Source organism: Phyllostomus discolor, chromosome 6, assembly GCF_004126475.2.
Source record: "Phyllostomus discolor isolate MPI-MPIP mPhyDis1 chromosome 6, mPhyDis1.pri.v3, whole genome shotgun sequence".
Taxonomy (NCBI): domain Eukaryota; kingdom Metazoa; phylum Chordata; class Mammalia; order Chiroptera; family Phyllostomidae; genus Phyllostomus; species Phyllostomus discolor.
Window position 1 is genome coordinate 120,608,888 of NC_040908.2, and position 27,815 is coordinate 120,636,702.

Consider the following 27,815-nt stretch of genomic DNA (forward strand, 5'->3'; position numbering starts at 1 on the left):
ACAACCAACTAAGCCACATCGGTCAGGGTAGATTTTATAGCTTTGGGAGTCCTTTTATTACCCATTATCTGAGTTTTGCTATGGTGTCTGGCCTTAGAAGCACAGAGTGTACAAAGTTAAAGGTAGTTATAGACACAGAGTTATAACACAGTGGCATATGTGTGATAACATGGGGCTGTAGAAAGCAGAAAGTAATCTGACCCTGTGGTGATACAGTCAGGGCTGGTACTTGTTTTCTTAAAACCTATTTACTGATCCTATGTAAATACTTGCAGATTGACTAACAAGAGTACCTGACCAAAGGTCACTTAGTCAATCAGTGATCTTTGTCTTGCTCCCATTGCTCTGAGGATGAGGTGACTTCGGATATACAAACCTTAATAAAAAAACTCCACAGCAACTCAACATAAGGTATAGGTGATGGAGAACCCATGCAACTGACTGAATGCCTCAACTCTTACTGGAAATTTCACCTTGAAAGATTTCTTCAGAAAAAGATTAATTTATGAAAATGCCACAAATTGAAAAAGTAGCCAATTTAGGGCCTGTCTGAGAAAATATGATTAGAGACAACTCATACAAGAGCTAATCACAATGTAAGCTTCCAAATATACCCAATTTAAGGTAAGGACTAACTCCAAATTAGATATCTGACTACAGCTGGAAAAATGTAATCCTTGCAATTATACATCTACTATATATAAAAGCTACTATAAACAAGGTTTTAAAAACAGTTTTCCTCTCAAAAACAGATCTAAGGAAGCAACATGTTATGCTGCTTCCTTATATAATATTTAATTGTATCTTATATTAATAATTGTAAAGTATTTTGAGTTAAAGAAAATGCACCTTTTCACTCTATCTCCATAACACATTCAGCATAAATCTACCTAGAAAAGGATCTTATATCTTTTCAGAATCCTGTGGAATCACCAGTAGGAACATTAGGAAGGGCCTCCAGCTCTTATTAAGCAATCAAAGATCTGTTTATGTCTTTATTGGAACGTTACAACTATTTAAAAATATTGAGTTTCATGGAAGTTATTCAAGCTTTAGAAAAAAGAAAAAGTTCTTAAAAGCATGTACCCATGGCTGGCTGCTACAACTATGGTTAGGGAGCTGTGAATGGTATTACCTATGTACAAATTTCAAGTAATGCTCACCAAAAATCTGCCATCTAGAAAGTTTTCCTTTTCTACTCCCACCCCAGAACTTTCTCACAAGGCCAAAAGAATGGAACAAACTATATGAATAAAAGGTGAAATTAGCCCTGGCTGGTGTAGCTCAGTGGATTGAACTCTGGCCTGAGAACCAAAGGGTTGCGGTTTGATTCCCAGTCAGGGCGCATGCCTGGGTTGTGGGCTAGGTTCACAGTAGGGATTGGATGAGAGGCAATCACACATTGATGTTTCCCTCTCTCTCCCTCCCTTCCCCTCTGTCTAGAAATAAATAAGTAAAATCTTTAAAAAAACAAAACACTGAAACCAGATTAAACCAGATTAACAAACATCCTATAATCCACTCTAAACCCAGTGACACTTGTGTATTCTTAAGAAGAACTGAAGAATGTTGGGAGGCTTAGGATTCATGTGGAGGATTCATGTGGAGGATTCATGTGGAGGGCACACGCAATAATCCAAAGGTATCCTAACTTGAGTTAAGTGCGTATTGATGTTGAATGCACAGTTTGTTATGTTCACTATGCACAGTCATGCATGGTTCCACTGGGAAGTTCCTCCACACCTTAGATGTTCAGAAGCACAGCCAGACAGGTGATACCTCCGTTTTCCTCCAGACTCCTTTGGTTCCTGGACTGTGCAAGCTGCTCTGACTCCTTAGACCTGTCAGCTCTTCAGGCTAAATGTGAAGAAGGCTCCAAATATCCTTTCTGTTCCCTCTCCATGCAGCCACCTACTTGCAGTTTTAGAAGTAAACTATTTATTTGCTGAGGTTAACATGTGTTTACTAAATGATCTCTGTGCAGTTTGACAAACCATTATAAAGAAATTAAAACTTAAAACTCAATCCTTACACATAAGATATTTATAATACAGTCAAGTACATAAGGCAAAAACACTGGGTTAAATGTCCTAAGTATAGAGCAATACATAATTAATTATAATTAATTCCCAAATGAATGGTATAGATGATGTGTATTATAGTTCCAAAGGAGGGATCAAGTTAAGGAATTATTTGAGAATGTTATTACATTTTCAAAAATATCCAAACTTATAAAATAAAAATAACATTATTTATCACCTTTTTACCATTTCAATTAAGGATAAAACATCTCTAAATGTAATGTTTTTTCCAACAAACCAGCCAATCAGTTATAAAGGGAGTATGTTCTTACTCTTTCTCTATAATCTGCTATCAACTAGTTGTATGGATTATCCATTTTTTAAAATCTGAACTGTGATTTAAATCCATCGAACAGTTGTTGCCTGCTCTATTTCTGGTGTGTAGTGACAGAGTCATGTGCCACCTTCTACTGTCGCCTCAGCCGAAGGACTAATAATGAGAAAATGTGGGTTCATCTCTCTCTCTTTTTCCCTGCACACAAGGAGATGATCTCCTGGGGAGAATTTTTTTCCCTTATCAACTGTAGAAAACAACTATTTGTGTAAGACAGTTAGTTCTAGGTAGCAATAACTAGACTGAGTAGCAAAGGAATTTCTAATCCTTGGGGAAATAACAGCTCATTAAATGGCCAGTTGGATGAATTATTTGTATTTGTGCAAAAAACGAGCTTCTCTTTCTATTTCTTTAGCTATTTGTCTCTGGGGATGATTAAAGAAGTCTTAAAAAAAATCACCATTCATACCTCCTTTATGACCTTTGAAGGTCACCACACAGTTAGCATCTTCAGCTGACCAGATCTTCAGCTGGGCATCCATTCCCCCACTCAGAACCACAAGGCCTGATGGGAAAAACCTGCAACAATTCACATCAAACACATGTCCTTCCAATATTCTCTGAAAAAACAAAAGAAAATTTCAGGCTAGTTCTCTTGTCCATCCCTTGATGTTCTCATACCTCCTGTATCCTTGATCCTGTAAATGAAGTATCTACATGCTATACGCACATGCTGGGTTTTAAATCTAAGGAGGTCCAATGCATCACTTTAGTTTATCTGTCTACCAGGCAGTATTCTAAGAGCTATAGGCTCCCTTTTTGGCTTTGGCTGCAGATGTGGATTTGAACTCCATGACTCTAAATCTAGTTCTACATATAAGAGGCTGAGGAGGCTTGAGGACTCTTTTTTTTTTTTTTTAGATTTTATTTATTTTTTAGAGAGGGGAAGGGAGGAAGAAAGAGAGCAACATCAATGTGTGGTTGCCTCTCACACACCCCCTAGTACACACCCCTAGTGGGGACCTGGCTCACAACCCAGGTATGTGCCCTAGCCTGGGAATTGAACTGGCGACCCTTTGGTTCACAGGCTAGCACTCAATCCACTGAGCCACACCAGCCAGGGCAGCTTAAGGACTCTTACTTACTTCTTCTTAAAATCCACTGTACACATCGGGGGGGCTAAGCCATATAATCAATATAATAGCCTAGCTACTTTGTCTTAGAAACTGATCACTGAAGACAGTTCACTCCAGGGTACCACCCACTTAGACATGCACTGGGCTGGCTCCTCCACTCTTCCAGCCCCAATTTGTTGTGGTAAATCACCAACCTCAAGGATGGTTCTCAGATTAACAAATGGAACAAAGCTCAATTGAAGTGCAATGGTACTATATTTTTAGAACAAGACACTCTTCTTTCCATGCCCCAGTCCACCCTTTCTTAGACTACCTGTCATGTACAAGACCCTAAAAGTGTATCCAAAGCCTTTACTCTGAGCTCTCCATTGGAAGCCTGCCAGACTTTCATGCTCCCATCAGCACTAGAAGACACACCAAGGCCTCCTCCACTGGAAATGTCCAGGCATGTTATCTGTTTCAAAAGACAAAATAACCCGAGTTACAAATAATAAAATGCTCAACTTCTCTTGAAATATGCCATAAACCTCCCATTTCACACTCCTCCAAGACTTATCCCAACACAAAGGACATGTTTCAGGTAAAGGTTAATTTATCATCACTGATTTCCCAACAAGGCTATAGCCTACGGTGCATCAGAATAGCTCCTTTACAATAAAAAGCTATCCAGCTCAAAATATCAGTAGTGCCAAGGTTGCCATAGTTGAGACAGTCTGATATGCTATACTGCGTCCTCCCACTTAATATACTGTCCCTGGAGGCAGCATGGATACTGTGTTATTTATGTGTACGTATTTTGGGGGCCCAAGTTCCTAGACCTAAAAAGTACTTTTGTCTGAATTATCCATTTCTTTCAAAGTGACAAAACACTGAAGAGTACACTATAGGTCATACCAGCTGTTTCCTGCCTCTGAACTTTTATTAAAGAAAAAGGAAAGGGGACTAACATTTACTGAATAGGTATTTTGTTCCAGACATGCAACAGATACTACCTTCATGTAATTCCCTCAGATATCTGTAAGATAGGCATTATCTGTTTTTCAAATGAGGAATTTGAGGTTTAAAAAGTGATTAAGTAATTTTCCCACCATGACATAGTAGAACCAGGACAGAAACCCAGGTCAGAGTCCAAAGCTAAAGATCCCTTCCTTAGTCACAGCGCAAGAACAGACAGATCGATATTTGGGACAATATTTGGGACAATCCTAAATATTGGAAAAGATGACAATTCAAACCAGTGAGATAAAGGGTGAATTATTTTATAATGCTGACATGCTAATCACTTCAAAAAGAATTAAGTTAGATTCCCTACTTCAAACCAAATAACAAAATTAAAATGTAAAAAAATAATAATCCAAAGAAAACACTATATTTACAATTTTAATTAACAAACACTGGAGGACTTCCGGCAAGATGGAGGAATAGGTGGACGCACCGTACCTCCTCGTACAACCAAGATTAGAAAACCAATAATTTACAACAATAATTTACTATCAGAATAACACCCAGATCCGGCAGAGGATTTATCTGAATGGAAGTCGGGCAGCCAAGAAGTTGAAGTAGACGCGTTCATCCGGACTGGTAAGAGAAGACGAGCCGGGTGGGTGCGGGGCTGGCTCAGGTCGGCGGCGCGCGGAGGTCGGGGGAAGGTTTGGCGCGAAATCGGCGCAAAAGCCATCCGGCACACAAGAAGGCAGCGGTGATCCCTGAGTACGCAAGCTGCGGCTGGCAGACCCAGAGGGGTAGCGATTGTGGACCAGGGCAGAACTCACGGCCCAGAAGCCCAGACAAGGGTCTGAGTCAAGGGGAACGGAACTACCGCCATTGTTTTCTCCCGCCCCACTCCCGCCATGCCCCCACATATAATGTCATAATCTAGCGACTGGGGTGCCCAGCCCCGGAGAGCACCTAAGGCTCCGCCCCCCACCGTAACAAGAGCAACCAGACCGGAAAAAAAAAAAAGGAGAGACGGGGAAAAAAAAAATATGTTTTCAACAGAGCAGATCAGTCCCCCAGGACTCATCCTTTTGAGCGACCAAGAACTAGCCAATCTATCAGATGCGCAGTTCAAAACACTGGTGATCAGAAAGCTCACGGAACTGGTGGATTTTGGACGAAATTTAGATGAAAGAATGCAGATTACCATAAAACAGATGCAGGAAGACACGCGGAGGAGAGCCAATAGTGAAAGGAAGGAATATGAGTCTCAAAACAATACAGTGGACCAGAAGGAAGATAGAATCAACCAAGCAGGAAAGCATGATGAAATAAGAATTCAAAAAATTGAGGAAAAGATTAAGAGCATCCAAGACCCTTTAAACGTTCCAAAATCCGAATTATAGGGGTACCAGAATGGGAAGGGGAAAAGCAACAGATTGAACACGTATTTGAACAAATAATAAAGGAGAACTTCCCCAATCTGGCAAAGGGAACAGTATTCCAAGAAATCCAAGAAGCTCAGAGAGCCCCAAAGAAGTTGGACCCAAGAAGAAACACACCAAGGCACATCATAATTACATTAGCCAAGGTAAAAACAAAGGAGAGAATCCTAGAAGCAGCAAGAGGTAAGGGGACAGTAACCTACAAAGGAGTTCCCATCAGACTGTCAGCTGATTTCTCCAAAGAGACCTTACAGGCAAGAAGGGGCTAGAAAGAAATATTCCAAGTCATGAAAGACAAGGACCTACATCCCAGATTGCTCTATGCAGCAAAGCTCTCATTTAGAATGGAAGGGCAGATAAAGTGCTTCTCAGATAAGGTCAAGTTAAAGGAGTTCATCATCACCAAGCCCTTATTTTATGAAATGCTAAAGGGACTTATCTAAGAAAAGAAGATAAAGAAAAGACATGTATAGTAAAAGGACAGCAAACTCACAAATATTAACAACCACACCTAAAGCAAAACCAAAAGAAACTAAGTAAACAATTAGAACAGGAACAGAACCACAGAAATGGAGGGCGCATGGAGGGTTAGCAGCAGGTGGGTGGGAGGAGGAGAGGGGGGAAAAGGTATAGAGAATAAGTAACATAGAATGTAGGTTGAAAATAGATAGGGGGAGGGCAAGAATAGTACGGGAAATGTAGAAACTAAAGAACTCATAAATATGACACATGGACATGAACTAAAGGGGGAAGTGTGGGTGGTAGGGGGGTACAGGGTGGAGGGGAGAGAAGGGGGGAAATGGGACAACTGTAATAGCATAATCAATAAAATATATTAAAAAACAAACAAAAAAACCCCAAACACTTATATTGTGCTTATTATATTCCAGTCCCAATTCTAACTGCTTTAATCCTCATAACAACCCTAAGAGATAAATATTATTTTCACCCCCATGTTATAGATAGGCACATGGAGTTAATTATGTGGCCTAAGTTCACACAGCTAGTAAGTGGCAGAATCAAGATTTGAATCCTGGGAGTCAAATCCAATGAGTTTGTCTCTGGAGTCAATGCTCTTACCCACTATTTTATGCAAGTAAAAGTGATTTTATATATATTCACATGAGATTATATATAAAATCATGGACTACCCCAAGCAAGACTCCAAACGCAGTTACTATAAAGGAATAAACTAGATATTTTAATATCTAGAAATATTAAATATCTGTACGTCAAAAGACATCATAAGCAAACAATAAGCTAGAAAAAACAATCAGCAATATATCTGGCAAAGGATCAGTATTCTTATTATAAAATCTCTTAGCAATAAAGAAAAAAATTCACACTTAGGCCCTGGCTGAGTGGCTTAGTTAGGGCATTGACCCAACACACCAAGGCTGCAGGCCCAATCCCCAGTCAGGACACAGGCAAGAACCAACCAGTCATTGCATGCGTAAGTGCAACAACAAATCGCTGTTCTCTTTCTGTCTCTCTCTCCCACACTCCCTTCTCTCTCTTTCTCTAAAAAGTCAATTTAAAAAAATGGGCAAATGACATGAAGAGTGGCCAATAAATATATGAAAAAGTGGTCAAGTCATGATTAATCAAAAGAATGCAAGTTAAAATAAAATGAACTGCCATCTGTCAAATAGGTAAAACTTAAAAGTTTTAATACACAGCATTGACAGAGTATGTTAAGTCAGGCTGGTAGAAAAGCAATAATGCAGTCAGAACCTTTTTGGCAATGGAAGAGGCCCAGTGATAGGTCAATTAATCAACAATTTCAGTTAAAGTAGAAAATAATGAAAATGATGCATAAAACCTACATTTTAACTCAAATATACAAATGTACATTAAAATTCACTAATCTTTTCATTAGTCCACTGATTACTACAAGGAAGCTTTATCTTGACTTTCTTTTAATAAACTACAACCAAAAGGCACAATGTACAATTTCCAGTTTCTTTGAAGTAAGCTAAGTCTTTATTGATACTTACAAAGCAATCTAAAAACAAAAATTCATCTAGGGTTTTTTTAAAGATTTATTTTATTTATTTTTAGAGGGAGGGGAAGGAAGGGAGGAAGAGAGAAATATCAATGTGAGAGAGAAACATCAACTGGTTGCCTCTTGGATGTGCCCCAACTGGGGGCTGAACCTGCAACCCATGCATGTGCCCAGACCAGGAATCAAACTGGTGACTTTTTGCTTTGTGGGACGGTGCCCAACCAACTGAGCCATGCTGGTCAGGGCTAGGTTGTTTTTCTTTTTTTTCAATATTTCCCCTAATAGTTTGCATTTATCTTGCTCACTCATACTATAATAGCAGTTTAAAAAATCAAGCAAACAAAAAACTCCTCTTCTTTACCAAGTCTTTATAAAGCAATCAACTTGGTTTTCAGACATAATCATTCTCTGCCTTTTCACACTATTTCATCAGTTTAACATATTTAATTAACTAACATAATTTCAAAACCAGTGTAACTGGCACTGAAACTGATCTGTGATAACCACTCAACTTACCTAGTAGTGTCAGAAGTATGCAGACCTCAAAGAAGAGCTTACAGACTGTGAATATGCTGTGGGCATCAGCCAGGATATTTCACAGAGGAAATGCAGAGCAAAGGTTGACTGAATAGGTCACTTAAGTGGATGTCAATCAGAACATACCAAGTACCTTATAATTTGTATTCCTTGTGATTCAGCTACTCTACTTTTACCAATGTATTCTAATTCTTCCTATCTTTGTAAGCCAAGGGTTAACTCTATCATCAAAATAGGAATTTAAGAAATTGAAATATTTGAATGTCCATAATGTAAGATTGGAAAAACAAATTATAGTAAAATCTTATAGTGGAATACTATGCAGCTCTTAAAAGAATACATAGAAAGATGACATGGATTGATGTACATAATAATTTTTTAATTAAAGAAAATTTTTTTATCCTTACCCAAGGACATTCTTTATTGATTTTAGAAAGAGGGGAAGGGAGAAAGAAAGGGATAGAAACATGGATGGGTTGCCTCCTGTGCACACCCCAACCAGGGACCGAACCCACAACCTAGGCATGTGCCCCAACCAGGAATTAAACCCACTACTCTGGTTTATGAGAAGATGCTCCAACCAACTGAGTCACAACACCAGGGTCATAATATATTATTAAAGAATAAAGAGCAAGTCAGAAAATAGCAAGTACTATAAAACCTATTTTGGTAAAATATTTAAAGAACAAAGATTGGATAAAATAATGATACACAAAGCTTAGCATGATGCTGGCATGTAGTAGGCAATCAATAAATATTAGCCATTACTACTGATGACTATTAATGAAAGCTGTATAAAAAAGTTCACAAGTTATCTTTAAGTTACAGAAAGATGAGTGACTCACTTTTGTTTGTTCCCTAGATTTTCAGCCCTAAACATGTTATTTGTTTTGCAGTAAGACAAAAAATAGTTTTTTAAAAACATGTACCACACAGTAAGAAGTGGAGGCTTTAAAATAACCAGTTTATCCACCTATTTCTCCCTTTGCTTCCAAAAACCCACAGTAGTAGAAAGGGCTTTCTCAAAAAGACCTTTGGAAATTATTCCCCAATAAGCTGTACTTAGAATTTTGAGAAAATGTCCCCGTCCTGTAGGCAAAGGGACAAAAATATGAGCAGTGGCAAATTATGCAAGCATCAGCTACTACCACCATTACCCAAAAGCCTGTGAGTAGCTCTGCTAAAAATATAAGTAAATTTAACTTCAAATTTCCTTTCTCTAAGTGTACACCTACTCTATGTGGCCTAAGTACCAGTTTTGCCAAACATTCATACTTCATCAGCTATTATAATCACAATACGTGAATGGTACCTTAATTATTTATTTTTATTTTTTTAATTATTTTTTTAAAATTTTAATCATTGTTCAAGTACAGTTTTCTCCCTTTTACTCCCATTCCAGCCCACCAACCCAACCCTCCCCACTTCCCTCCCATTACCACTCTCCCCCTAGTTTTTGTCCATGTGTCCTTTAAGTTTGTTCCTGTGAACCCTTCCCATTCTCCCCTGAAATTCCCTCTTCTCTCCCCTCTGGTCACTGTCAGCCTGTCCTCTATTTCAGTGTCTTTGGTTATATTTTGCTTGTTTCTTTGTTTTGTTGATTAGGTTCCTGTTAAAGGTGAGATCAAATATGGTATTTGTCTTTCACTGCCTGGCTTATTTCGCTTAGCATAATGTTTTCTAGCTCCATCCACGCTGTTGCAAAGGGTAGGAGCTCCTTCTTTCTTTCTGCTGCATAGAATTCCATTGTGTAAATGTACCATAGTTTTTTGATCCATTCATTTACTGATGGGCATCTTGGTTGCTTCCAGCATGTAGCTATTGTAAATTGTGCTGCTATGAACATCAGGGTGCAAAGGTTCTTTTGTATTGGTATTTTAGTGTTCTTAGGATAGAGTCCCAGCAGCGGAATTGCTGGGTCAAAAGGCAGATCCATTTTTAGTTTTCTGAGGAAGTTCCACACTACTTTCCATAGTGGTTGTACCAGTCTGCAGTCCCACCAACAGTGCACTAGGGTCCCCTTTCCTCCACAACCTCTCTAACACTTGTTGTTTGTTGCTTTGTTTATGAGGGCCATTCTGACCACTGTGAAGTGTTATCTCATTGTGGTTTTAATTTGCATCTCTCTGATAGCTAGCGATATTGAACATCGTTTCATATGTCTTTGGATCCTCTGTATGTCCTCCTTGGAGAAGTGTCTGTTCAAGTCCTTTGCCCATTTTTTAATTGGGTTGCTTGTCTTCTTAGAGTGCAGTTGTGTAAGTTCTCTATATATTTTGGAGATTAAACCCTTGTCTGAGGTATCATTGGCACATATGTTCTCCCACACGGTTGGTTCTCATTAATTATTGTTTATAGCACTCAACAAGTAGATAAAATAAAAAATTAACATGGTATTACATTTCTCCCCATTTTATCAAAATACTTACACTATTAGCATGAATTTTGGAAAAAGTAGTATATGGTACCAAAAACTTTGAAGATGCATTTTCCTTTGGACATGAAACATGAATGCTCTTCTAAGGAGAGAGGGAAAGATGAAATATATCAGTAAAGCTACTCCAACAGAATTAAAGCCTCTTAAATAGAACAGTAGGACAAGAGGAAGTTCTCATCTTTTAAGTGTATCCTCTCTAACCCTCCTTCCTCTGCCCACAAAACAATCACTCCCTTGTAGCTTAACAGTCCTTTCACTGCAGGGCTGCAAGGTAATTTGGTACCACTGAGATGTCAGTATCTTTTTGGGTTAAACTGTCCCATAGAAGACAAACCAATAATAAGAGACAACAGACAAACATGATAGCATTAATTTTTTAGAAGAAAATCTAATACCAGTACTCTTAATTAGCAGTGGGGCAAGGAACAGGATCAACAGATGGGAGGAAACAGCACCAGCCCTCCAGCCTGGAGTCTAAAGGACTAGTCTAAAAGTCAGTTTGCTGCCTATAAGAACTTTCTGAAAAAGTGTTAGACCACTGACAGCCACTTCACAGTTACCAGAGAACACTGGTATAGTAAATAATGGTACACTTGTGTGTACCATTACAGCGTGTGTAGGGCCTGGTCAGGCTGGCGGTGCCCATTCCCACCTATGACTGAAACTGGCCATACGTGTTTGCAGACTGGTCGCTACCACAGGCAAAGCTGTATTATGATTCCCTGTGTGTTTGGCCTAGGCATTATCACAGATCTTTCAGCTACCATAGCAAGATAACACTAGTGACAACAGTAGGAAGTTACACCTAGAACAAGATGTTAGATTCAGGAAACATGACCTGCTAAAGGCAGCCTCTGTAGTCATTCCAAGTAAGTATGTTGGTATTTCAAGGTAGTATGTGCAGAGATATAAAAGGCTTAGTATGCAAACCCTTCAAGGATTTCATATGACAATTCCTTACTCTAACTAGCAGAAAACATTGTCATCTCAGTGTGTATCTCCTAACAGAGCTGAGGAGCTGCACTCACAAATGGGCCCCTAACTTGTTATGTCTTCCATAACAGTACTTCAAAGTTTCTGGAAATTCTGTTGGACAATGAAAATATCTTCCATAATCATGATTTTTCTGAACCTCTTTATAAGACTAATTTATGTACAAGCACAGTCCTCATAGTTTATTAGAAAAAAATTTAAAGTTATAATAGTCTTATCACTAAAAATCAATATGCTCTTATTACTGGTCACCTACTCCTTTAAAAAGGCAATTGGAATATCTATATAAACAGTACTTCCTTAGCCAGCATATCCATGCCTGGCTGCCTGCAGGCCTTTCATTAAATGAGTTTTTGCTTCTAACCGCATGACAAAGCCCCTACAGCTGCCAGAGCGCTGACCTGGATTTGGGATTGTCTCCTGTACCCAAAACTAAAGTGTCAGCTAAACTCTCCTAGCTAGTATTCATACCAAGCAAGGATGCAAGGGGCCCTGAAAACTTAGTGTTCCAGTTTCCTAAGCACTGGTTTACGCTCAGAAGACTTCATTTCTTTAGGGCCAATTATGGGAAAGATTTCAAGAATCAGTGGTTTTCTCCTGTTTATCAATCCTGTAAATTAACCTTTAATCCATAACAGACTATGAAGGAAGATAAACGTTGAACTACCTTCCAATGTCAGCAGTAGAAAATCATGCTGTTAATGAAAAGAGTTTAAAGAAAAGCTGCAGGAGATATCAACACGGACAGAATTTAGGGTTGGGGGTTGGAGGAGGGCGTGTGAGTATTCTACACTAAGGTAAAATTCAAAATGAAACTTTTATCTTTTGGGGTTAGGTTTTTAAGCATATTGACAGATCTGTTTAAAAGAACAATGTAGCAACATCAAATAACAAAGTGACTCATGGGAATTAGGAAACAAATGAATGCTCAACCATAAGCACTTACTGTCTGACCCAGCAGGTACACAGCAGAAATTAGCAATGACGTTGGAAGGTAAGAATTGTATCAGGGCCTGAGTACGAAGGGAAGAAAGAAGTCAGCACCCAGACTATGGATGGACAGCAGTGAAACATCTGGGACAAATGTAGGCTTCCAGGTGGTGTTATACCTGAAGTTAATAGAACTCCAGTCTAATTAGCTTTGATTATTAAGGGTTAATGAATTTTTCTGGGTCTATCTGCTTATCTGCAAAATGGAAATTTAAAGTGCCAACCTGAAAAGACTCTTATAATAAACAATAACTAATTTTTGTAATATTTTATAGTTTCATTCATATGCAGTCTCACTCCTCACTAACCAGTCTATGAGGTAGAATATTATCTCTATTTTATAGAGGAGACTGAGGCTCAGGAAACTAAGTTATTTGTCCCAAATAATATATTTTTCTTTTTTAAAAAATTTCAATTTATTGGAGCGACACTGGCTAATACAATTATGTAGGTTTCAGGTGTATGATTCTTTTTTTAAAGATTTTATTTATTTATTTTTAGAGAGAAGGGAAGGGAAGGGGAGAGAAACATCAATGTGTGGTTTCCTCTTGTGTGCCCCCTACTGGGGGAATCTGGCCTGCAACCCAGACATGTGCCCTGACTGGGAATTGAACCAGCGACCCTTTGGTTTGCAGGCCAACACTCAATCCACTGAGCCACACCTAGCCAAGGCTCAGGTGTACAATTCTATAATACATCATCTATGTATTAGTAGAGTGTGTTCATCACCTAAGTCAAGTCTCCTTCCATCACCCTTCATCCCCCCATACCCTCTTCTACCTCCCCCAATTCCTCTTTCCCTCTGGTAATCACCATACTGCTGTCTTATCTATGAGTTTGTCCAAAATCATATTACTAGTAAGTGTCAGAGTTAACTAGGAGTTGGACATATCTTCTGACACTTTCTACAATTCCACAGCTGCTCATAAAAAAACAAACATAAGATATATACCATATTTTGCTGCATATAACGTGCCCCATGTATAATGCACACCCACATTTTTGGCCCAAACTTTCAGGGAAAAAAATCTCTCATTTTAATTTTTTTAAAGATTTTATTTATTTATTTATTTTTAGAGAGGGAATGAAGGGAGAAAGAGAGAGAGAGAGAAACATCAATGTGCAGTTCTGGGGGTCATGGCCTACAACCCAGGAATGTACCCTGACTGGGAATCGAACCTGCAACGCTTTGTTTCGCAGCCCGCGCTCAATCCATTGAGCTACGCCAGCCAGGGATATTCGTTTTAATTTTTAAAGTCAATTATTTATTTATTTATATTTAGAAACAAAACTGATGATCATATTCCATATCCATTTTGCATATGGATATTGTTATTGCTTACTAGAGTTACACTTTTAACACACAAGCATAAATATAAGAATTAAAAACATTTATATAGATATGGAATTAGTACTACCCATGTATAATACGCATCCTTATTTTTCCCTCAAAAATTTGGGGAAAAAAGTGTGCATTATACATAGCAAAATACAGTGTTAACATGTAACCTATCACCTTGCAAAAAGGGTAATGAACGAACATTTGCTAAACACATCACACAGAAAACAAAACACAGTGCCCAGAAGTAAGGCTTGCTTGAGTGTGGTTGGTAGGGCACACAAATGTGTTGCATGAAGTGGACAGCAATATGAACATGTCATATGGTGTGCTTGAATGTGATATTGTTATGTTACAGAATTACATGCTTATGATTTTGTAATTTAAAAAGGGCATTATTTGTGCCAGTCCTGTATTTTCTATTCTTGTCTATACCAGAAATATTTCACAACTACAACAGTTTAATTCCAAAGGAAAAATAAAGGAAAGGCTAGTTTACCCTCTGGAAATCATCTCACCAGAGCATATTGACTGCAGCCATCGAAATGAGTAAGGAAAGTTAGATCATGAGTTATACAACACTTAGCTTGGTTAGATACTTACCTCAAAGACCAACGAGAAAAACTATTAAGTACCTGGTGAAGGCCCAGGTCTTCACCGAGGCCCATCCAGACATATTATAGTGCTGTGTTGACAACAGGTAGGTACTCGCCACATAAAGTTGTTGAGCACTCAAAATATGGCCAATGCAAATGAGGAACTGAAGTTTAAATTTTATTTAAAGTTTAATATAAAAATTGATATTTGATTCTATTAGGAAAGTTTTTAAGTATGTGATCTATGTCTTCAATTTTATAAAATTTAAATGCATATCAAGTATTTCTTTTCTTCTTTTTTTTAATTTCTATAGGACTAATCTTTTTTTTAATGCTTTATTTATTTATTTTTAGAGATGGCAAGGGAGGGAGAAAGAGAGAGAGAGAGAGACATCAATGTGTGGTTGCCTTTCATGTGGCCCCCACTGGGGATCTGACCCGCAACCCAGGCATGTGCCCTGACTGGGAATCAAACCTGTGATGCTTTGGTTCGCAGCCCACACTCAATCCACTAAGCTATGCCAGCCAGGGCATATAAAGTATTTCTAATAACAAAATTAGAGTCTGAATTGAGATGCACTATAAGTGTAAAATACACGTAGGATCTCAAAGACTTAATAAAAAAGAAATGTAAACTATCTCATTAATTTTATTTGCAGTTAGAAATATTTTAAATATTTTATAAATATAAAAATATACTTATATATTTTATGTACTTATGTATTATATATAAATTTAAATATATTTGTGTATTATAAAATATATATTTTTTCCCAACCACAACCCAAAGGGAACCTTTATGAGATATAAATTAAGGACACTGAACTTCTGGAAAATATTTGCAATATGCATGATACATGAAAGTTAAATAAGACATATTATTAAAATTAATTTCACTCTTTCTTTTTGGAGCTATTAGAAAATTTAAAATGATATATGGGGCTCACATTATTTATCTGTTGGAAAGTGCTGGTATAAGGGAAGAGGGAGTCTGATTGCATTTAAAAGTATCTGTAACTACAAAAGAAAAACTTTGACATTCAAAGGCAGTAAAAACTGATTACTGTACAAATGAAATGGAGATGACACTGATACACATATAACAGTATAAATATTTAAAATAGATATATGGGTACAACCATATGCATGGGCACAATGCCATCTAGAAGACATAAAAACCTACCTTGTTTATTTCATTCACAACAAATCCTTCTGAAGCTGTAACCTCTGGAATGCCATCAAGGCCAATTCCTTGACAGGTTAGGCTGCCATACAAAGTTGGTTTCCCTATATAGCACAAAAGAAACATGTCTCAAAAAATAGTAAGAATTTAACATTTTTTCTCCTTGAAGACCCAATTTAGGTATCTGTATAGATGGTAGGAAATTGGTTCATGAAAGAAAACCAGGTACTGGTGTTAAAAATGAGGTGAAGTGGGAAGAATACTAGCCTAAATGACCCGAATTTGAGAGGGAATACACCGAAGGGCTAAAAACTAAGAATAGAGGTTTAGAGACACAATGTAGCATTTGTAGAGAAAGATACTAAAGTGATCTGAACCTGAATTTTACTGGCTGTAAAATGAAATTCTTCCAGGATGAAAAGTGAAGATCAATGTGAATACAGATGCCTTTATCCACAGTATACTCGTATATGTGTAATACACAGTAGAGAGAGCTAAGCTTTATTAATCTGGAAAATGTACTTAAGTAGAACCATATGGGCTAAATAAGCTATTACTCTGTACACTAGCATATGCAGATAGTAAAATGGAGTTAAAAACATTCTCTTCTAATCCCCTATAGCACCTTATATATACACTTCCGCAACAGCCTGTAACATGCTGTTTACATTTCTGACCTCCCATTGGACTGTGAAGTCCTAGAGTTCAGAAACTAGCAGGTTGCTATAAATTATTCAGCAAATAACTGTTGGTGCCAAACTGAAGTTCTAGGAGTAAGAGGGAAGTAAAAACCATCCTGGATTCACAGTGTAGGGGGGCTTCATAGAGAAGGTGGAACGTTGAAAGAAAGATAGGTCCAGGCAGGAGATAAAGGAGGGGGCATGTCAAGAACTAAAGAAAGAAAGAACAAGAAGGGAGGCACCAATTGATACACCAGTTTGGTTACAACACTCATGGAAATGGAAGTTGAAGGCACTGACAGAGGAACTCACAATCTAGGGTAGAAGTTTGGACCAGGGAAGATCTAGTGAAGAAGCTTTTGGCAAAGAAGTGGCATGAAATGCTGGTTAAGAAAGATGCCACAAAAACGGGATTGGGGAATTCTGTGCTTGGTCCCACTCTATGAACTCCTCCTGGCTTCACCAGCAGCCCTATGAAGCCTGGCCCTCATGATACATCATTTCAACCAGTCTCCTGCTGGCACCCTCAAATGACCTCTCTGCATTTGTCAAGCCACTGACATGATCTGTCTTGGTATTTTTTTTTTGTCTATATAATAGAATTAGAATCAAACTACCCACCCACCTTCTAGATTTCTACGTGCAGGCTGCTACAGAAAAGTGCACAATTGTATAGATTAACACCACAATTCATGTTCCCAAACACTGCAGTTTTGCACTCCTTTTGCCCTTTCTATTCCCCACAGCAGCCAATTCTCATGCCACCTATACTGCCATCAAAACCTTCTTCCTTCATAATAGCCAAAAAGTAGAAACAACTCAAATATCCATCAATTGATGAATGGATAAAAATGTGGTATATTCATACAATAGAATATTACTTGGCCACAAAAAGGAATGAATGCTACAAAATGGATTAACCTTAAATGTCATGCTGAATGAAAGTCAGACAGACACAGAAGACCATATATTAAATAATTCTATTTACATGAAATGTCCATAATGGGCAAATCAATAGAGACAGGAAGTCAGTCAGTGGCTAAAAGGAAAGGGAAATGGGAAGTGACTGTTATAAGGGTATAGGATTTCTTTTAGGGGTGATGAAAATGTTCTGAAATTGGATATTGGTGACAGACATACAACTGTGAGCATATGAAAATCCACTGAATTTACACTTTAAAAAGGTCAACCTTATGGTTTGTGAATTATATCTCAATAAAGATGTTATAAAAGAATTAGAATACTAATAGTACCTACCTCATAGGGTTGTAAGAATAATTAATGTATGTAAAGCATCCAGCACATAGCACACATTTAGGTTTGATAAAACTGTTATTAAAAACACCCGAAACCCTCCCTCCAATATCACAAAGAAAACTGAGACTATAAGATACTCTCACATTTCCATGCCCATGTCTATGTATTTATTTGTATCTGCATTTAATCTCACTTTCTTTTATCTTAGTCTTTTAAAATTAATTCAGTTTCCTTTTCTGTCCTCTAAGACACTGGTTTTCTAGTTAGTCCTTCTCTCCTCTATCTATAACTTTAATTGTTCTCCAATTAGTTCCCATCTTTAAAAACAAAACAATACCCTTGACTATGAGCCCTTCTAGCTAACATCTACTCTTCTATGCACCAGTTTCCTCAAAAGAAAACTCTGTTTAAAACTAGTTCTCATAACACTAGTTCTCATAAACTAGAATATATTATTATATAAAACCATCAAAGATATCTGAAATAAAAAATAATCAGTAAAACAAAATGTTCTCACAAATTTAGGAGTTTTTTTTCTTTTATTTTGTTTTTAGTGTTACCACACTAAGTGCAAATGAATGGATGGGAATAACACAGGAGTGTCATTCCAAGGAAAAATTGGTAAGACTTGGGGGCTCTGGATACGGCAGGGTGAAGTATCTAGGTTTTACACTCTGATGCTTAGAATGATAGTAACTTAAATGAGAAAATTAAGAAAGAGAACCTGTTTGGTGACATAAATGCTCAGCTTGATTTTAGATGATTTAAGATGACAAGAGCTTCAAGCAGAAACAGCAAGCATACAACTGCTTGAAATTGAAGAGAGGTCAGGGCTAGAGCTATAGATATAGGAGTCATCTTCACAAAGGTCATACTTCAAACTATAGAACTGCTTAGAATACAATAATATATGGGTAAGAGACTGAGATGCATCAGCAATGTCTCTATGAAAAAGTTTATGGCTTACAAATGGAAAACGAATTTGAAGGCCTTCCCCTAGAATGGAGGAGTTGGGGTGATATCAGTGCAGCACAGACTGGTCAAGAAGGTTTGAGGAGTATGAGCACTCTGCAAGGAATTTGGGCCAGGAGAAAGTAGGAAGCTTTCTTTTAAGGGTAGTAAATCCTCCTTCTCTAAAGGGAATGAGTGTAGATTTAAGGACATTACCTGGGGGGTGACAGCTCAACCAGGCCTCCCCTTCATCCTTCCTATGAAGAGAGACAAAGCCTAATTAGGCTCACTCAACACTGAAAAGGATGCTACTGATGCAAGTGGAGAAAGATTATATAGTTTCCAGTTTGGCCACAGTAATTAAATATAATCTAGTCTAACATCTCACCCACGGATAAATTATTCCAAGACAAACTTTATTTGTTGAAGAAATATTCGTAGATTAAGTGTTTAATGTATATATCTGTTGGTTAAATGAAGCTCAACCAATTCATCAATAGGGAGTTCACTACTCATTAATAGCTGCATAGCTTTGAAAAATCAAGAATATATTTAGATATTTTGGGAATTATTGTAAGCCAGGCCCTGTGCTAGACACTTTGCATATAGCATCATTACATAACCCTCAAAACAATTTAACAAGGTATCCTATTATTTCCATGTTAAAGATTTAAAAACTGAAACTCAGAGAGAAATGACTTGCCCAAGGTCACTGCTATGAAGCAGGAATTGAAACCTGGGACTACTACACAAGGTCTGTGTTCTACCAACTTACAGACTTTTCCCATGTTTTAGAATGTACTTCCCCAGTCATTCAAATCATTATCTCATCACCCTAACACTCTTAGGGTACAGAAGGGCCTAGGCATTTAGGTTGCCAGCAACTATCACTTATTTGCTGCACAGTCTTGGACAACTTATTTCCTCTGAATCTGATGTTGCATTCTCTCATAGGCACCTGGTGGCCCTCAATAAATGTGTTCTTCCTTTATTACTTATCACACATTCTGTGTTGTAGTAATTGCTATTTTATTTTAGCCCACTTAGTAAGGTGTAAGTTTCTTAAATGCAAGAATGTTATTCATCTTTACCATTGTTTCAATTAAAAACTCCTTATTAGTAGTAATAGTTGCCATTCATGGCACTGCTGTACTCATCCTGGTACCCAGAGAAATAAATATGTTAAATAAATGAACTGTTTGCTGTGCATTCCCGATTAAACTGTAAGCTCTAGGGCAGGAACCACCACTTCTGTTCAGAGTACACATCTAACTGCATCTGAAAAGCGCCGAGCATCTATCTATCTACGTCAGAGTCTGGACATGGTAGATGCTACGTGGTTTACTAAAGACAGTGGTCTAAACGACAAACATACTAAAAGACAATGTGGTGGTGGTGAGTATTGGGACTTTGGCAAATAGCTGACGACCAATAAATATCTACTAAATGACTATAACTACTTGGCCAACTGCCTCCCAGTTTTCCTGTCCCTTAGCTTCAGGGCATCCCTTCCGGGAATGAAAAAACAATGACCATGTGGGTTTCAGACTTCTTTCTCTTGACTCACTGCTCGCTCAACAATTGATGAGTAACCCCTATGGATATCTTGGACTGGGCATGATTCTCGATGGAAAGGCAACATCAACTACCCGCCTCCTCTGTCCTGGTTCTAGGTCTGGATTCACCTGAGGGCTTGGGCCCAGTCGCTCTGAATCCTCAGAGGCGCCGCCATCTTGACCCCACCGCACCAGCCCGCCTCTTCCGCTCTTTCCCGGAAATGTGTCCTCCGAGAGAGCAGCGGCGAGTAAGAACGGTGGGATCTACACCAAGAGGCCACCAATGAAAACGCGCGGTGAGTCCCTTCCTCTCTGTCCCCACCGAACTTCCTGGGCGCGCGCGCCCTTCTTGCAGAGGCTAGTTTCAGAAGGGCATTTCGGAAGAGTGCCAACTGCCTACGAAACCGACGTACTGGAGCGCGCTTTCGGGTCCTCTTGTCAGCCTGTTTGATGAGCACTGGGTGCCGCGTACTTGCTCGGTGAAGCGTGACGTGCACAACGGGGGCGCGCCTGCGCCCTCTCCTGATGGTGGGAAAGGAACCTCAGGTGATTTGGCCTCCTGGGTTTCTGTGCTTTCCCATTCTTTCCTTGCCTTCCTAGTCCAGGCCGGCCATCTAGCTTGCCCTAATCTCTGAGCAAGGGTATTCCTCTTTTTACTCCCAGGGAGACTGAAGCTGTTATGTAGTTGGTAAAAGAGTACGGTAGCATTTCCTGCGTCCAGCTGTAGCCCAAGCATTTGGCATCATTATGTTAAACCTTACAGTAATTCTGCTAGTTAAATGTTATCTCAAGGAGGAAACTGAAAAAGATTGCCTGGTAAGGCGTGTGCCGGCATTCAAACCCAGATTTCTTGGTTTAGGATTTAAGGCACTTTGTTTGCTACTATGCTTGCTCTAAAGTTTGCACCTTGCCTTTAAAGAGCTCACAATGTATTTAGGAAGAGGAAACAAATACAGTAATAGGAACTGTCATTTATTGAACTCTTTTGGACGTGCCAGGTTCCTTACAGGCAGTATCTCATTCAGTCTTTAACAATCTTGTGGGGTATGTATTATCTGTATTTTTCAAAAACAATATGAAGTGATTTGCTCAAGGTCACCCAATATGTCGGTGACAAAGCTAGTTTCCAACCCAAGTCTGTTTCAAAGCCCATTTTCTCCTTCCTCAGGTTATACTGCCCCCAAAGTCAATAAGTTTATGCAGCGCTACAGAGTCCATGAATCCTTTTTGTCATTTCCCCATTGCCCTGTAAACACCCTAACATGGCTAACAAGGCCTGGCTGTAATCAAATACTGTGTCACCTTGCCAGTTTCATTTGTTTTGTTTACTTCTCATACTATATTCCCCAGCCATACAGAATTTTCCGTTGCTCTCATGTCAAATTATTACCACCCCCACCCCCCACACCCCTCCCTGCTCTTCCATTGACAGGGATATTCTTTCCATCTCTGGCTAACTCCTGTTCATCCTTTAAGAGTCAGTTTAGAAATCAGTTCCTCCAGGAAACCTCCTCTGCCTGTTTCTACCCTTGTCAGGATATCATTCCACTGTGTTCTCAATCTGAGCTATCTATACACTGTATAGTAAGCTGCCTGTTTACTTGTCTAGATTATAAATTCTGTGAAGGCAGGAATTGTATCTCTCCTGGTCACTTCTGTATCCTCAACTATAGCATAGTGTCTGGTATATGATAAGTACTCAGTGATCATTTGTTGAATAAGTCAGAGACACAGAAAAGGCATTAAGAAATTCTAGTTCCTTTATAGTCTCATGGTGAAATTTGTACAAAGGCTGACATCATTTCTCTTAAAGCCTTTCTTAAGTTCCTTCTGTGTGGTACCTTTTGCTCAGTTTTCTGAAGCAGATGCTCTTTGGAAGAAGTTTAGGCAAATACACCTCACATTAAGTACTCTCAATTACCTCACAGACTCATTTCTTGCCTGGCCACTATATGCTGTATGTTACAGCCACACAACTCTCTCCATTCCTCCCATATGTCAAACTATACCCATTCTTGGGTTCTCTCCCTAATGTTAAACTTTGTTCTTCTGTAGCCATAGAATAAGGCCAATATTAGAAGAGATATTCTTTCTTTAGTTTTTTTAATGTTCACCCAACAATATGTTCATTGCTTCTACAGAAAAAGGAAGGATAAAGAGAGAGAGACAGAAACATTGATCGGTTGCTTCCCATATGCATGCCGACTGGGAATCGAACCGGCAACTATGTGGTGTATGGGACAATGCTCCAACTGAGCCACTCAGCCAGGATGAGATTAATTCTTGGTTTGTGAATCAGAGATATCTTCTTTAGAAAGGTGACATTTCACCTAATTCAAATCCCATTAGCAGAATCCATTTGAGTGTATTTAGTGTTGTTCTAAGTATTTGCACATACTTTATGTCATTCCTTTTAGTTCAGACCATTTTGTAGGCCTGCTGCCTGCCAGGCCTAGTGCTGAAGACACCAGGTTGAATGAAGCCCATTATCTATTCTCAAATAGCTTAGTCTCCAGAGACATACGCACAAATAAGCTATAGTAGTGCAGTGATCAGTATTATTTATAATAGAGGAATCCCATATATAATCATGCTCCTATTCTAACCTTGCTTCCATTAATGTCTAGAGACTCCCAAAGATGTCAGCTCAAGGCCATACCTGGGCCCGACAGGTGAAGAAGGAGGGTGAGGAAGAGGACCCACTGGACCAGCTGATCTCCCGCTCTGGCTGTGCTGCTTCCCACTACGCAGTGCAGGAGTGCATGGCCCAGCACCAGGACTGGCGACAGTGTCAGCCACAGGTGCAGGCCTTCAGGGACTGCATGAGTGAGCAGCAGGCAAGGCGGCGGGAAGAGCTGCAGAGGAGGAAAGAACAAGGCAGTGTCCACAGCTGAGACCCCAAACCATCTATCCCCAGAGGTCGGCTTGCAGAAACTAGCACCCAGAGAAATCCTGGGAGAGAGAAATCCTAAACAGTGGACATGTGGGCCAAAGGGGTATAAAACTTGGGGATGGTCATTGGGATTGGAGTTGAGAACCAGGAAGCCATGAGTTTAGACATAACTGTCATAGAAAGAGCTGTCATATTTTCATGGTGAGACCCAAACATCCTCTCTCATCTTGTTCTATGAATATTAAATATTGACCAATATTTGCAATGTAATATGAAGAGTGAGGTTAAGGGTTAAGGCATGTTCTTTTACTTTATGCCAAATGCTGAGTTGTGCCAGTGTGCCAAATACTGAGCTGATTACATGGACATTGAATTTTAGAATTCACAATCTAAAGGTAAATTGGTTACCTATTCATGTCTTCATTTATTCAGTCATTGGTTCAACAGCAAGTTTTTCTCAGACCTTCTCTAGTGCTAGGCACTGTTGGAAACTGATGTGATAAATAATATGATCTCTGCCTTCATGTTGTTTAGTGTAGTCTGAGAGACCGAAATAAAACCACACTGGGACAGCTATATCCTGACAGTGATATAAATGCCTTTATCTTTCATAAATTGTTTTGGATGTTTCATTGTATCATTAAGCAAATGTGAAAACAAAAAACATGGAGTGACTCTCATTCAGAGTCTGTTGAATTGACAGATACAGAGTTTGACCTCACCACACTCCCAACCCAGCAAACACAATGTTAGCTTGACATTTAAAAAGTACATTTAACATAAAATACAGATTTTCGCTTTTGAAAAATAGAGATGAGCATATCATCTGAACATATTGTTACTTGACAACAATTTGCTAGAGCTGAATATGGTTTCTTTTTTAGGTGGTTGTGTTCTCTGGCTCATAAATTGCCACCACTTCTCATTTTCTTCTATGGAATTACATTACCCATTCTGTTACTCTTTGCCTAGCCCTGTAAGGCATTGGGAGTGGGAAGGGAGTTGGGAGAGTGACCCTTGTCATAGAAGCTGGAATGCAAAGGGACATATGCTGTCATTATCACCAGTAATATTTCTTGTATGTTTGTGTGTATCATACACATCATTTTATTGTTTTATGTATATATAAATTAGAAGCACAAATCTGAAGTATAGTAGGCCCTAATACTACCTTTGTGTTGGTATTTGGGGTGGAGAGAAAGCAAAGAGGGCAGAAGACAGGAGGAATACCAGTTTAAAGAATGATAAAGTGCAATTTCAGCCTTCAAGCAGAAGGGGCTGACTGGGTATATGAGCATATATATAAAGATGAATGTGTGTTCAGTGTTGTGGGTCATCAGAGCGAGTAGTGTGGACTGGAGCTTTCAGCAAGAATCTCAAAGGGATTTGAGTTGAACCTTTATTTTTAGAGAGGGGAAGAAGGGGAGAAAGGGAGAGAAACATCGGTTGCTTCTTGCACCTCAAACAGGGACTGGCCTTTAGCCCAGGAATGTGCAATGACCAGGAATCAATCAAACCAGGGACCCTTTGCCTTGTGGGATGACGCTCACACAACTGAGCCATGCCAGTCAAGGCTTGAGTTGAACCTTTAAAGATGAAAGAGATATTATCTATCTGTAACATATAACAGGAAGGATTACCATCTGCAGTAAATAAGTACCTAGAATTCAATAAGAAAAAGAAAACAGGCCAATTGAAAAGTGAACAAAGTTCACCAAAACAGGAAAATGTAAATAAATATTGTGCATCACTGATGGTAAGATAAATGCAGATTTAAAAAATAAAGGTCAGCCCTGGCTGGTATAGCTCAGTGGATTGAATGTGGGCCTGTGAACCAAAGGGTCGTTGGTTCTATTCCTAGTCAGGGCACATGCCAGGGTTGGAGACCAGGTCCCCAGGAGGGGGCACATGAGAGGCAACCACACATTGATGTTTCTCTCCATCTCCCCTTCCCCTCTCTAAAAAGAAAGAAAGTCTTTAAAAAAAAGTTTAATTAGCTGATCCTCTTGACAAAAATCGAAGTATTTATAATGACTAGTATTGGTGGGGATAGAGAGAAACAGACACATTCACACTTTGAAGGATTATAATTTAGTAAAGCTTTTCCAGGGCAATTTGGTGTGATCTATAAATATTTTAAATATTTAAACAGTAATTCCTCTAGTAGGAATCCTCTTAAATATAAAGTGTCCAGCACAAATAACACCTCTTTATTATGACTGGATCTTTTATTAAAGTCATAAGCATGTAATTCTGTAACATAACAATATCACACTCAAGCCTACCATATGACATTTTAGGAGAAATGTTCAAATTAAAACTATAAATTATTACACCCATATTATTACCCTACCAACCACACTCAAACAAGCATTACTTCTGCCAGTTCCTGTTATTTTACAAGATGTATATACTATTATGCTCATTATAGCATTGTTTATAATAGTGGATAAATGGTCACAATGTGATCGTTACAGTAGTAAGGGGAGATTCTAGCAGAGAGGGTAAGTGAAAAGAGCTCCAAACCAGTTCTGTGGAGGCAGTAGGTTCGGAGGGCTCCAGCTCTGACAGGGAGCTAACACTGGGCGGGTAATCAGTGTATTTGGGCAAAGCCTACTCTATTGCCACCCAAGCCTCTTCGTCAAGTAAATAGAGATGAATCCTATTTAATAGGCACATGAAAGGAATTAAATGAGATAATATGTAATAAATAAAAAATTGTTAGCATTTATTGAACTATTAACTAGTATTTATGGAGCATATAACCCAGGCTGTCCGGTTCCAGAGTCTGTGCTCTTATTCCCCATGATACATTTTTTTATTTTTATTTTTTTAAACATTTTAAAAAATTGTTCAAGTACAGTTGTATCCATCCCCACCTCTCGTGCCCCCCCCAACAATATGCTTTCAAATCCTACTATGCTACTCACTAGTTAGGTGATTTGGGGCAAATTATCTAACATCTCAGACTTTTTTTTCTTGTAAAAATGCAGTTATAATGCCTTTCTCATAGGCCTCACAACTAATAAATAAATGTAGACCTGCCTCATAGGGTTGTAGAAAGAATGAGTTAATATTGGTACATCAGACCTTTGAATAATGTCTTTTCTTTCAATGTCATTTTATAATGATGAGAAATGTGGTAGGTACTCTGCTTATATAGTAAAATTGGTTTCATTATGCATAGTTTTTCTTAAAGCTGAAGAACCTATCGATGACATTGAGGACTTACTATAAAAAGCTAAGAAACAGTGTTGGGCACTTAGAAAGTAGTCAATAAATGCTGGCTATTGTCATTATTGTGTGCTAGTCACTATCCTGTGTTATATCATTTAATCTCTCATAACATTCCATTAATTCACCTTTACAGAGGAGGAAATAAAGGTCAGATTGAGGATTAGACTCCAAGTGTGTCTTCTTCTAAAGCCTGTGCTATCATCTGCACTCTCACAGGCATCTGGTGCCTAGTATGATGCTTAATACAGTAAGTAACCATAATTACTATTTAAATATTACTTTTTTTTTAAGATTTTATTTATTTATTTTTAGAGAGGGAAGGGAGAGAGATAGAGAGAGAGAGAGAAACATCAATGTGCGGTTGCTAAGGGTTATGGCCTGCAACCCAGGCATGTACCCTGGCTGGGAATTGAACCTGGGACACTTTGGTTCCCAGCCCGCACTCCATCCACTGAGCTACGCCAGCCAGGGTAAATATTACTTTTTTAAAAGTGATTTACAAAAAGGAAATTAGTGTAAGTTACCTATAGTGTTTTAGATTTTTTTTTTTGTCTACAGCCTACAGCTATGCAGCTGGAGTTTAAGGTGGTCCATGCCTGTTCCTATATAGTCTATGCCTACCTCTGCAGAGAGGCGCAGTGTGAAGGATGAGTAGAGAGACTTCTTGGCTGGCTCTTCCCCCTTGGCTAGACCTACAGCAGACTCATGATTCGACTCTTCTTTGCAAGGTCCTTAGCTAGGGACTTGGCCTGTGTTCAGTGCAAAGCTGCACTGTAATGTGTTTTACTAGATGAGTAATAAGATACTGCTCACACTCTCCTTCCCGCAGGTAAAGTTGCCAGACTAAGTCCTGGGCTGCTGACTTGAGAAATCCAAAGAGAGCTGGAGCAGGTCCAGGTTGAAACCTTACACTTTCCCGCTATACCGAATGCTAGGGCTCCCTGCTCCAGCAGGGACTTCAAGCAGTTAGAGGAAGTGGGAAGGATTCTTTCTTCTGAAAAGTTTTCTTTTGAAAAGCTGTCTTCTGAAAAAATTTCATTCCTCAGAGCCTGGGTATTTTGTCTAAATGATGAGCTGATTTCCCTAAACCTGAAATGTCAGAGAATGAAAGTTATTCTGGGGGTTTATAAGAACTAAATGAATCATTTCAGATTCTCCAGGGAGATCAGACATTTGAAGATAAAAACGGCACAAAGAGATCAAAGTACATATGAAACAAGCACAAGGTACACGGGCCACCTCCGTCCGCAGTGCAGTTCCAGCAGGTCTAGTTTTAGACGTGTCCAGTT

At 38.8% G+C, this 27,815-nt stretch overlaps 2 protein-coding genes across 8 annotated transcripts in view; one reads left to right on the forward strand and one right to left on the reverse strand.

Annotated features, from left to right (window-relative positions):
* PAAF1 (proteasomal ATPase associated factor 1) overlaps positions 1-20,621 on the reverse strand; it is a 35,039-nt gene extending 14,418 nt beyond the window's left edge. Inside the window, exons 1-6 of one of the 3 annotated variants that reach the window (XM_028516736.2) lie at positions 20,526-20,621; positions 19,057-19,097; positions 15,953-16,056; positions 10,844-10,933; positions 3,847-3,945; positions 2,825-2,975 (exon numbers count right to left, since the gene is read on the reverse strand). In XM_028516736.2, the coding sequence (XP_028372537.1) occupies positions 2,825-2,975; positions 3,847-3,945; positions 10,844-10,933; positions 15,953-16,056; positions 19,057-19,097; positions 20,526-20,572 (532 nt within the window). In that variant the 5' untranslated portion in view covers positions 20,573-20,621. Of the gene's footprint in view, positions 1-2,824; positions 2,976-3,846; positions 3,946-10,843; positions 10,934-12,790; positions 12,858-15,952; positions 16,057-19,056; positions 19,098-20,525 lie in introns of all 3 variants that reach the window. The other 2 variants (XM_036028823.1, XM_028516737.2) reach the window with 2 other exon arrangements.
* On the forward strand, positions 20,610-23,865 carry LOC114499757 (cytochrome c oxidase assembly factor 4 homolog, mitochondrial). Of its 5 annotated transcripts, none has more exons than XM_036028826.1 (2): positions 20,610-20,692; positions 23,024-23,865. In XM_036028826.1, exon 2 carries the CDS (start codon positions 23,036-23,038, stop codon positions 23,288-23,290), a length of 255 nt encoding a protein of 84 aa, XP_035884719.1. In that variant the 5' UTR covers positions 20,610-20,692; positions 23,024-23,035; the 3' UTR covers positions 23,291-23,865. The 5 variants fall into 5 exon arrangements, with proteins under 5 accessions (XP_035884719.1, XP_028372002.1, XP_035884717.1 ...); XM_028516201.2 differs by lacking the exon at positions 20,610-20,692 and adding an exon at positions 20,717-20,843 and having other exon boundaries at positions 23,021-23,865; XM_036028824.1 differs by lacking the exon at positions 20,610-20,692 and adding an exon at positions 20,727-20,942.
* Positions 23,866-27,815: the final 3,950 nt, after the last annotated feature.